Here is a 12,284-nt window from a genome sequence, read left to right as displayed (position 1 = left end):
TTACCTTTCAGCCGCAGCGGTTCCAGTACCGCTGCGGTCAGGGCCGGACATGGTGAACATAGGCATTCTGACCTCACTTCAGCATTAGGCTGCCGTTCCCGGGCTGGAAGGGGGCGTGGCTTGCCGGTCCCGGGCTGGAAGGGGGCGTGGCTTGCCGGTCCCGGGTTGGAAGGGGGCGTTGCTTGCAGATCCTGGTCTGGAAGGGGGCGTGGCTTATTCTCCCGCCCTGATTCAGCTTCCTGATTCCTCCTCGGCGCTGCGTGGGTAGGACACAGGACCTGGGACCTCCATACTGGTAGGCAATCGATAGCCCCATCCAGCAGGAGATTTGACCATGTCTGACCCGGCCACTGACCCCCACCAGGCACCCTGTAGGACCACCTACTATGCCTGCTCCTTGTGTTTGGAGAAATTCCCTCGTGGTCAGTCACTATCACTGTGCTCTGCATGTCAGAAACCTGCACAGAGCCATCCCCCTAGGGCACAACAGCCCACAGAAGCCCTGGAGCGGCCTGTCCAGGGGGAACCAGACTGGGCAAGGTCCCTGTCACGGGCAGTGGAAGACCTCTCAAAAATCTCCCATTCCACCCTTTCATTGCTGGGTCGTTTGGTAGAGAAATCACCACCGGTGCAACCCGCACAGTCGCATAGCGCACAAACCAGAGGCAGACTTCCTAGTAAGCACCCCTGAGCAGGCACCCGTTGCTCCTCTGACGCCTCAGCATCCCCCCCTGCTCCTGGATCCCATTCACAGGCGTCCTCCCTTTTAGGCGACGCACTGTCAGAAGGAGAGCTTGGGGATTCGGATGCAGATATGGTCCCGGAGCACTCTTCTCAGATTGCATCCATGGTGGATAGCCTGATATCGGCAATAAGGGACACCTTCCAGGTTCAGGAGGACCTTCCCTCCAATAGCCAACAAGGGGTGTCATTTCTGCGTACGAAGCAGAACCCCAAATCGTTCCCATTACACGACGATTTTTCTATCGTTGTCACGAAGGCTTGGGACCAGCCAGGTTTGCGTTTCATTATTCCGAAACGCCTAGACCTACTCTTTTCCACGCGAGTCCGTGGACAAATGGTCCTCCCCACCGAAGGTGGACCCACCGGTTGCTCGCTTGGCAAAATTCACTACCATCACGGTGGCGGATGGCTCGTCCCTCCAGGATCCAGTGGACCACCGCATAGAGTCACTCTCTAAGTCGATCTTTACAGCGAGCGGTTCGGCATTGCGGCCGATTTTCGCCTCTGCCTGGGTAGCCAAAGCAGTTTCGGAGTGGTCCCTCCGTTTGAACCAGGACATAGCGTCCGACCTCCCTCCCGCTGAACTTCAATCGTCAGCGCTCCAAATTTCTCAGGCAGGGAAATATCTCTGTGAAGCGGCTCTGGATGCTGGGACTATGATCGCCCGTTCCTCAGCTCTCGCCACTTCCATCCGCCGGGAGTTGTGGCTCAAGGCATGGAAAGCCGATTCCTCATCTAAGCGCTCCCTGTTGAGGCTTCCGTTCTCGGGGTCTCGGCTATTTGGGTCCAAATTAGATGAGATTATTTCGGAGGCTACGGGTGGAAAAAGCACCCATCTGCCCCAACCCAGGGCAAAGCGGCCTTTTCAGTCCAGAACTTCATCTTCTCGCTTTCAGTCCTTTCGCCGCTTTTCGGGCACCCGTTCAGCACCCACCTCAGCGGCGGGGCCGCCCAATCAGGATCGGCGGAAAGGACCGTCCTTTAAGCCCCAGCAGGCCTGGCGCCCGCCCTCAGCAGCCTCGCACAGCCCCAGGTAAGCAGCCTTTAGCATGAAGGTTTGTCCCCACCCTCACAGGTGGGGGGGCGTCTTCTCCTGTTTCAGGAGTTTTGGCACGCCCATATTCCGGACGCATGGGCGCTCGAGGTTGTCTCCTCGGGCTACAAAATAGAGTTCAGGTCTCTTCCCCCCAACCGCTTCTTCCTCTCCCAGCCCTCCAGGGATCCCATCCGGACCGCGGCTCTTTTGCACGCAGTCCAGTCACTTCTCTCACGGGGGTGATCTGTTCCCTTGGAGGAGCGGTTTACGGGTTTTTATTCCAACCTGTTTGTGGTCCCCAAAAAGGAGGGCGATGTGAGGCCAGTGCTGGACCTAAAACTGTTGAACCGTTATCTGCGGGTTCAAAGGTTCAGGATGGAGTCCCTCCGTTCCGTGGTTGCTTCACTGGTGAAAGGGGAGCACATGGTGTCCTTAGACATCCAGGATGCATATCTCCACATCGCCACAGCCCACCAACGGTTCCTTCGATTTGCCATCCAGGCAGCTCATTACCAGTTCGTCGCTCTGCCGTTCGGTCTGACGACGGCTCCGCGAGTATTTACAAAAGTTCTTGCCCCTCTTCTGGGGATTCTGCGGTCCAGAGGCATTACTCTTCTCCCGTATCTGGACGACATCTTAATCAAGGCACCTACAGCGGCTCAATGCGAAGAGAGTCTTCAGATTACGATGAGCACCCTCACTCGCTTCGGGTGGATAATCAACCTGAGGAAGTCATGCCTGTCTCCCACCACTCAGATCAGATTCTTGGGCATGACACTGGACTCCGAGGCTGCCGTGGTGCGTCTACCACTGGACAAGAGATCGGACATTCAGAGGACGGTGCGTCTGCTCATTCAGCGCCGCAGGGTGTCGATTCGCAGCTGCATCCGAGTACTGGGCCTGATGGTGGCCTCCTTCGAGGCGATTCCATTCGCCCAGTTCCACACCAGGGATTTTCAGAGGCTCATTTTGTCCTCCTGGGACAAGTCCCGGGATTCTCTGGACCTCAGGATCTCTCTGTCCCACCCAGTGCGTGCGGCTCTTGGCTGGTGGATGGTACCGGACCACCTGTCCTCGGGGAAGTCCTTCCTCCCAGTGTCATGGACGGTGGTCACGACCGACGCCAGCCTCCGCGGCTGGGGAGGGGTCTTCGGTACCCGGACAGCCCAAGGCATTTGGTCTCCGTCGGAGTCCAAACTACCTATCAATATACTGGAGCTCTGGGCCATCTACCTCTCCCTCTGCCATTGGACCCCCTACTTGCAGGGCCGTCTGGTCAGGATACAGTCGGACAACACCACAGCGGTTGCCTATATCAACCACCAAGGGGGGACTCGCAGCGGGACGGTGATGAACGAGGCCGCAAGGATTCTGCAGTGGGCGGAAGCCCATGTTCCGGTGATCTCGGCTATATTCATCCCGGGTGTGGACAATTGGACAGCGGACTTCCTCAGCCGAACGACGGTGGACTCGGGGGAGTGGTCTCTCCATCCGGAGGTGTTCGAGGACCTTTGTCTCCGGTGGGGACGCCCGGAAGTGGATCTGATGGCGTCCAGGCTAAATCACAAACTCCCGTGCTTTCTGTCTCGCGCAAGAGATCCGATGGCGTGCGACGTGGACGCCCTCGTGGCTCCGTGGGACAACTTTACGTTTCTGTACGTGTTCCCTCCGTTACCGCTCCTACCTCGGATCCTACGCAGAATCAGGATGGAGGGCATTCAGACGCTTCTGATCGCCCCAGACTGGCCTCGTCGAGCTTGGTACTCAGAGCTCATTCTTCTTCTGGGAGACGTGCCGTGGCCCCTTCTACTCAGGCCCGACCTGCTCTCACAGGGCCCAGTCTTCTACCAGGGTTTAAATACGCTACGTTTAACGGCGTCGCTATTGAAACCTTCCTGTTGAAGCAAAGAGGTTTCTCCGATGCGGTTGTTCGCACGATGATTAGGGCTAGGAAGCCCTCCTCCGCCAAGATCTATTATCGGACGTGGAAATCTTTCCTCAAATTCTGTGAGGACAGGGATCTTCCTCCCAGGCAGTTTTCCCTCCCTACGGTGCTGGCTTTCCTTCAGGCGGGTTTAGAGCTGGGACTAGCTCTGAGTTCGCTGAAAGGTCAGGTTTCTGCTCTTTCCATTTTTTTCCAGCGTACACTGGCGGTGTTGGGTCCGGTCAAGACTTTCATACAGGGAGTGGCTCACACCGCAGTCCCTTATCGGCCACCGTTGCATTCCTGCGACCTGAATCTGGTGCTGGTAGCGCTCCAGTCCGAGCCATTTGAACCTCTGTGATCAGTCTCCCTTCGCATGCTTTCATGGAAGGTTGCGTTTCTGGTTGCAATTACCTCCATCCGGCGGGTGTCGGAACTGGCGGCTCTCTCGTCCAAAGAGCCATTCTTGGTGTTTCATCAAGACAAGGTAGTACTCTGGACAGTGCCGTCCTTCCTGCCGAAGGTGGTGTCGGCGTTTCATGTTAATGAGGACATTGTTCTGCCCTCTTTTTGCCCTGAGCCTTCTCATCCTAGGGAGGTGGCTCTCCACCGTCTGGATGTGGTACGGGCCTTGCGGATCTACCTGGCAGTGGTGGCCCCTTTTAGACGTACGGACTCCCTGTTCGTAATCTCGGAAGGTCCTCGTAAAGGTTTGGCAGCCTCAAAGGTGACGATTGCTCGGTGGATTAGATCGGCCATTGCAGAGGCCTACCGCTCTAAGGGCAAGGTTCCTCCCCCCGGTATCACGGCTCACTCTACCAGGGCGGTCGGGGCTTCTTGGGCTCACTTTCACCACGCTTCGGCGTCTCAATTGTGTAAGGCAGCGACTTGGTCCTCTTTACACACCTTCACGAAATTTTACCGAGTGCATTCTTTCGCCTCGGCGGATGCTGCTCTTGGCCGCAGAGTTTTGCAGGCCGCAGTGTAGTATCTTACCGGAGGGAGTTGGTTTTGTTCTGGGCCAGTGGTTGTTTCCCGCCCCGGGGACTGCTTTAGGACATCCCACGGTCCTGTGTCCCCCAATGATATGAGCGAGAAAACGAGATTTTTGTGAACTCACCTGTAAAATCTCTTTCTCGCTTTATTCATTGGGGGACACAGCACCCACCCATTTTCTCTTTTATTATGAGGCCAGTGGGTCCGAGTTGCCGGTTGGGGCTGGTGTCTGGTTTGGTTTTTTTGTTGGGCAGTGGCCCTTACTGGTTGTGTTTTGTTTCGGTACTGTTTCTCCTACTGCTGAAGCACAAACTGATATGCTCTCTCTAGGCTGGAGGGGGTATAGCCTGCAGGGGAGGAGCTAACAGCTTTCAGCCTAGTGTCTCCTCCTAGTGGCAGCAGCAAGCTATACCCACGGTCCTGTGTCCCCCAATGAATAAAGCGAGAAAGAGATTTTACAGGTGAGTTCACAAAAATCTTGTTTTTTTACAGCGTTCACCTGATGGGGTAGCTCATATGATATTATCATAGAGCTGGTCGTTGCGGACACGGTGATACCAAATATGTCTATTTTCTTTTATTTTCTTAAATTTTTCTTTACTTTTTTTAAATAACGGATTTGGGGGCAATTCTTTTTATTTTTTATGTGAAACTTTTTTTTATTTTTCAAAACACTTTTTTTTTTTTTTTTTACACTTCGTGTCCCCCATAAGGTCATACTCTGGGGGACATTTAACTTAATTTGTTATTATTTTTTTTTACTATTGATTTCTCCTGTAACTGGGGCTGACATAGTAGAATAGCGCTTCCTGCTCTGTATACACAGCGCTCGTTGAGCGCTTCTCTCTGGGGTGCCCTGCTGATAGCGGGCAACCCGCTCTGCAGCTGCACGATTAGCGTGCAGCTGCCATCTCTTAATGGACGTTCCAGAACGTCCATTCAGAGATAAACCGACCGCCCATGGACGTTTATAGTCAGTGGGCGGTCGGGAAGTGATTAAGGCTAAAATTAGTTATGTCACGAAGGCCTCTTGCACACGACCGTATGTATTTTGCGGTCTGCAAAAAACGGATCTGCAAAAAATGCGGATGACATCCATGTGCATTCTGTATTTTGTGGAACGGAACAGCTGGCCCTTCATAGAACAGTACTATCCTTGTCCGTAATGTGGACAATAATAGGACATGTTCTATTTTTTTGCGGATGGAAAAATACGGAAACGGAATGCACACGGATTACCTTTTTTTTTTTTTGGCGGACCCATTGAAATGAACATGTCCGCAAAAAAAACGAAATGGAAACGGAATGAAAATAAGTTCGTGTGCAAGAGGCCTAAGGGGTTAAAAACTGCACCAGTGAGCCAACTAGATTTACTTCAGACATACCGTAAATTCTAAATCTACAATAGAAAAAGTGACATTTTTGGGAGGGTTTTTTCACTTTTAATGTGACTGTTGTAGGTTAAATCTTCTCTTCTGAATCCTCAGATGGAGCCTAGAAATCTGGCCTTGGTCTTTGGTCCCACACTCGTGCGCACATCTGAAGACAATATGACAGACATGGTCACACACATGCCGGACCGCTATAAGATTGTAGAAACGCTTATCCAGCATGTAAGTAGAGCCAACATTGGTATAACTTACTTGGATAGTGGATTGAACTACATGAAGACATAGGATGAGATTTATCAAACTGGTGTAAAGTAGAACTGGCCTAGTTGCCCATAGCAGCCAATCAGATTGCACCTTTGATTTTCCAGAGGAGCTGTGAAACATGAAAGGAGGAATCTGTTTGGTTGCTATGGGCAGCTAGGCCAGTTTTGATAAATCTTCCCGAGTAAGGAGTAAGCAAGCACTGATTATAGCATGCCTATGTGTTGTAATTGCAGTATTTTCCTTAAAAAAAGAGGATCATCCTCATGTGGTCCTGGGCTGTTTGGTCATTGGGTTGCTTTTTGAGTATTGTGTAGAAAGTTTATAATTTTTCTACCAAAAATAAGTTACTTAATAACTACTAGCTACTATTGGGTTTTAAAATCTAAAGTGGTTGTAGTAGAATTATGAGGAATTCCTATGGAAGTCTATTAGGTCTAAGGTCTAATGATACAGTTTAGGTACATGCAGCATATCTAGATGCATTTTATAAATATAGGGGGTCATTTATCAAACTAGTGTAAAGTAGAACTAGCTTAGTTGCCCATAGCAACCAATCAGATTCCTCCTTTTATTTTCCAAAGGAGCTGTGAAAAATGAAAGATGGAATCTGATTGGTTGCTATGGGCAACTAAGCTAGTTCTACTTTATACCAGTTTAATAAATGACCCCCATAATATATGTATCTCCACATTGCAGTTAACAGTTTCTCCTTTTCTTTCTTTCCCAGTCTGACTGGTTCTTTTGTGACGAGCATGAAAAAGCTGAAAAGGTAAGTTCACTTGGAGTAAAGCTCTCAAGACCCTCGGTTGTGACTACTGAAGTGGTTACGGGCTGTCCATTTGGTACACGTGGTATTAGTTGTAACTCATGGATGGACTGGGTTGGGGCTGCAGCTATCGATTATTTTAGTAATCAAGTATTCTATTGATTAATCCAACAATGAATTGAGTAATAAGAAAAAAACTAATTAAAAGAACGTTTTCCTTTATAAAGTTTCATCAGACCGCCGTGCCATCATCCGACCCCCCTGTCATCAATCCTCAGCACTTTCAGCCCCCCCCCCCCCTGTGCTATCGGCTCCCCCATGCCATCAGTCTTTTGTGCCATAACCCCCCATGCTATCAGTACTCTGTGCCATCAGCCCCCCCAATACCATTAGTCCTCCCCCATGCCATCAGTCCTCTGTGCCATCACCCCTATGCCATCAGTCCTGTGCCATCAGCCCCCCCCCATGCCATCAGTCCTCCTTGCCCTCCGCTTCTAGCCATCCCCAGTGCCAGTTTAATACTTACCTCTCCTGTAGGGGTGCCGCGACACTCCACAGCTCTTGAGCCTCTTCTTGACATCACACAGCGTCAGGTCATAGTGCGCTCTTACCTGCACTATGTCCTGATGATGTGTCAGGATACAGTGCAGCACGGTGCGGGCCGGTGGGTGACCAGGGAGCCTGAGTAATAGCAAGCCCTTCATTCAAGCTCCGTCCTCATATGACACAAATGAATCCTCGATGCAAAAAATGTGCATCGAGGATTTTTTTGTGTTGAGTTACTCGATTTAATCGAGTAATCGCTGGAGCCCTAGACTGGGTCTGCCAGAGCAAGATCTGCTATTCCTCAGCAGCTTGCCTGTCTCGGCTCACAGAGAGGGGGGTCTGTGCTCTAATAGGGGACACAAAAGGGGTAACCAAGATGAGATAATCCCCTTAACAATGGCATTCTCTGTTTTAAAGGCTTTCGATTAGGGATCTGGACATTAAACTGGCATTTTTCACCCTCCAGCCAGTGGAAACCTGACATACGCAGGATTCATGTTCTTTGCTGCCCTTCATCTTTAATCCGTGTTCTGTATTTTAGACTCCAGTGGATGAGTCCGATGCACAGTCTGTACCAAATATCGAACACCTCCTGCCAAACATTGGAAGGACCATAGCTCCAGGAGACACCTCAGGTAACCTCTACAGACACTGTTGCCTAGAAGGATTCTTGTGGGGAACACAGTAGTCTTAGAATATTTTCTGCATTGCTAGAAATATTAGGCATTTCTTCTCATAGTGTATAAGGTGCAGACGTTATGATGTATTACACATAAGTGACACTGTGGAAACTGTAAGCTACGTGTACTAGTCACATCACACATCTTATGGCCTGATCCACCCTGGCATGTTGTGACTTGAAATAATTCCCAGCCTTTTTTCCTCTCCTCCTTTTCCCAATATCTGTCCCTCCTCTTCCTCCTTTCTATTCTCTCAGCGGATCTTCAGCAGCCGTGAACGGTATGGTTGATTTCTGCCGCTTTCCTTCCTAATCACTTGGGTGTTTGCAAGAGAGATGCCTCTAATATTACGTATGCAATGTAGAACCGTAGAGGTGATGGAGACAGATGGTGCTGAAGCTGGGGCAGAGGTTTACCTGTCTCCACCAGGAAATTGCTAAAAAGATAAGGGGTGGTGGAAGAAAGGATTAATTGCTCATCTCTCTTGTCTCCACCCATTGCCCAGGGATTTAACACATCTTTTGGCTGTTACTGTGTGGCGTTGTGTCACTCTAATGTCCTGTGTTACCGCTGCTCTCACATACTCACAGAGCGGCCCCAGCAAGGTGTCTGCAGGCTCCTCCGCATCCTAGATGCACAGCGGCTCCTGAATATGCACTAAAATATCCTTCATTGCAACCGGTTTTCTTTTTTCACTTTCAGTTAGTTTTCCTTCATCACCCTTATTCTTCTGTCTGTATTACAGCTTAGGCCTCTTTCACACTTGCGTTGTTGGGATCCAGCATGCACTTCCGTTGCCGGAGGTGCCTGCCGGATCCGTAACAACGCAAGTGTACTGAAAGCATTTGAAGACGGAACCGTCTTCCAAATGCTTTCAGTGTTACTATGGCACCCAGGACGCTATTAAAGTCCTGGTTGCCATAGTAGGAGCGGGGAGCGGGGGAGCGGTATACTTACAGTCCGTGCGGCTCCCCGGGGCGCTCCAGAATGACGTCAGAGCGCCCCATGCGCATGGATGACGTGATCCATGCGCTTGGGGCGCCCTGACGTCACTCTGGAGCGCCCGGGGAGCCGCACGGACGGTAAGTATGCTGCTCCCCCGCTCCCCGCTACACTTACCATGGCTGTCAGGACTTTAGCGTCCCGGCAGCCATGGTAACCACTCTGAAAAAGCTAAATGTCGGGTCCGGCAATGCGCCGAAACGACGTTTAGCTTAAGGCCGGGTCCGGATCAATGCCTTTCAATGGGCATTGATCCCGGATCCGGCCTTGCGGCAAGTCTTCAGGATTTTTGGCCGGAGCAAAAAGCGCAGCATGCTGCGGTATTTTCTCCGGCCAAAAAACGTTCCGTACCGGAACTGAAGACATCCTGATGCATCCTGAACGGATTTCTCTCCATTCAGAATGCATTAGGATAATCCTGATCAGTATTCTTCCGGCATAGAGTCCCGACGACGGAACTCTATGCCGGAAGACAATAACGCAGGTGTGAAAGAGCCCTTAGGCGCCCTCTAGACGAAACATTTCAGAACCTTTCTGTTAGATTGAAAGCAGTATTCCCATTTATCCACCAGTTGGACCCGCATCTCCAGAATGGGGTCATCTGACCCTTGTCCCTGCTGGTGTGTTGGGCACCGCATCCAAGCTTGGAATAAATGGAGAGGTGGCTGCACATATATTTTAAAGTGCCTTGTGTTGTACATATATCAAAAACAAACAAACATAAGACAAATAGAAGCATGTGCAATAAATGTCAACAAATTGAGTGACAGTCTGGTGAAGAGAGAAAGGATCCTGCTCCCGAGAGCTTACAATCTACTAGAGAAGAAGGAGACAGTACGGGAGGCATGTAAGACACTCTTTCCATTCACTGCTATACAAAATTACGGACACAGCTGAGACTGTTAATTTGGCTGATACTGTAGCCCCAATAGAACAGCAGGGCCGCCTCACATTCCTCCTTCATCTGGATCTGGTGGCATATTATGGCATAAATGTTTAAAGGGCTGTCTCACTTCAGCAAACAGCATTTCTCATCCGTATCATTGGGGGACACAGGCTTGACCATGGGTATAGCTGTTGCCGCTAGGAGGCGGACACTAAGCACAAAAAAGTGTAAGCTCCTCCCCTTCAGCTATATCTTTCCTACAGGGACTAAGCTAAATCAGTTTTAGCTTAGTGTCTGTAGGAGGCAGACCTCCCTGTGTTGCAGGTCTGCTGGTTTTTGTTCTTTTTTGTTTTTGTTTTTTCCTTTTTCTTCTTGCGGGAAGTTTCAGGCAGTCCTTTAAAACTGCCTGCACTCCCACCCAGGAGACCAGGGGTTCCCCCAAGCCCCCTGCTCCTTCCCGTTCTCTAGAAGCAAAGGAGGACCAGGGGTTCTGGTAAAAATCTCTGTATCCCGCCAGCGTTCGAATCACCACGGCCGCACACCGCAAGTCCCCTCTGTTCTGGTGTAGCGTTCATCCCCAAGGGGCCACACACCAAAGATGGTGATCTGGCTGGAGCCAGGGGGGCAGAAGACGCCAGACAGCTGAGTATAAAATAAAAAAAAGAGAAGAGGATTAAACCCCTAAGTGTTTCCCTCCTTCCGGTCCCCCACCCCCAGGTTACCTGGTCCCCAGAAATCTGGGCCCCTCCAGGAGATGGTTTCTGGCCCCGCCTCGGCGTTGCCAGGGGGCTTCCATTTTCCAGATTCTGTTATTCTTGGCATCTGATCTGGCAGGGGCATCCCCGGCCGACGTCTTAGTTCGGCCGGGGACGCGGCGCTATGCAGTGCCGGCGAGCAGAGAAAGGGGGAGCGGGGACAGAGGCTGCTAGGGCCTGCCCTGAGGACCAGAGTCCTTTTGGGGACGGGGCTTGAGTTGGGTTTGAAGGAGGGCTGCTGACTCCGCCCACTCCTGCTTTTTAAAGGCTCCTACGGCGGGACGCTGATCGGGTCATGCTGCGTGGAGGGACACAGGCTTGGTAAGAGCTGTTTCTCCCTTCTTACAGGGTCTAATCTTCCCCCTCCCTCTTTACGGGTGGCAGGGTTGTCAGTATGTCCGAGCCCAGGCCCCGAAGCAGGCGGTCCCTTCTGTGCGTCATTTTGCTTGTTCATCGTGCCACGCAACATTTTCATCCCCGCAGTCAGACTCCCTCTGCCTTGCATGTGCTGCTCCGCTATCAAGTGACTTTGCCCACGACCCAATGGTCCCTGCTGCCCAGCCTATGGTAGAACCAGAGTGGGCGCGCTCCCTGTCCAGGGTGGTACAGGAGGTCTCCAATACCAAAAATGCCATTGGAGCGTTTGTCTGCAAGGCAGTCCTCTGACCGGTCCGATTCTGGTGATCAGGGGACTCATGCCCAGAGTGGCCGTCCCAAAAAACGGGCCATAACATCCTTCCCCAAAAGGGTGTCTGTGTCTCCCGTTTCCTCGGCCTCTACTCCTCATACTAGAAAGTCTCACTCCGACGTGTTCTCAGTGGAAGAGGCATGTTCTGAGGAGAGAGGGTCAGATGAGGATGTTGTTTCGCCGGCAGGTCAGTCGTCCAAACTGTCCTCCATGGTAGACAATCTTATTTTGGCAGTTATTGAGACGTTGCAGATTGAGGATCCTGCACCTTCATCTGCCAGCTTGGGTTTTTCCTTTATAACGTCCCGTCGCTCGCACAAGTGTTTCCCCAACCACCAGGAGTTTGATTCCTCTCTTGCCAAGGAGTGAAATTTTCCTGATAGACGTTTTGTTTTGCCAAAACGCTTGAACGTCCTTTATCCATTTCCAGAGGATTTGACTAAGAAATGGTCGTCCTCACCTATAGTGGACCCACCACAAAGCATACTACCTTGCCAATGGCAGATGGGGCTTCTTTCTCTGACATCAGGGATAAGAAACTGGAAGCGTTTGCAAAGTCTTCCTTTGAGGCAGTGGGTGTCTTTCCTGCAGTCGGGCGTGGACTTG

At 51.2% G+C, this 12,284-nt stretch overlaps 1 protein-coding gene across 3 annotated transcripts in view; it reads left to right on the top strand.

The window, feature by feature from the left end:
* Positions 1-12,284, top strand: part of ARHGAP23 (Rho GTPase activating protein 23) — a 99,362-nt gene that overhangs the window by 78,125 nt on the left and 8,953 nt on the right. For all 3 annotated transcript variants that reach the window (XM_040438952.1, XM_040438954.1, XM_040438953.1), the window contains exons 20-22: positions 6,188-6,313; positions 7,083-7,124; positions 8,209-8,302. In XM_040438952.1, the coding sequence (XP_040294886.1) occupies positions 6,188-6,313; positions 7,083-7,124; positions 8,209-8,302 (262 nt within the window). The remainder of the gene's footprint in view (positions 1-6,187; positions 6,314-7,082; positions 7,125-8,208; positions 8,303-12,284) is intronic.

Source organism: Bufo bufo, chromosome 6 (genome assembly GCF_905171765.1).
Source record: "Bufo bufo chromosome 6, aBufBuf1.1, whole genome shotgun sequence".
Taxonomy (NCBI): Eukaryota; Metazoa; Chordata; class Amphibia; order Anura; family Bufonidae; genus Bufo; species Bufo bufo.
Note: the sequence above shows the minus strand (reverse complement) of the source record. Positions and strands in the feature narration are given on the sequence as shown.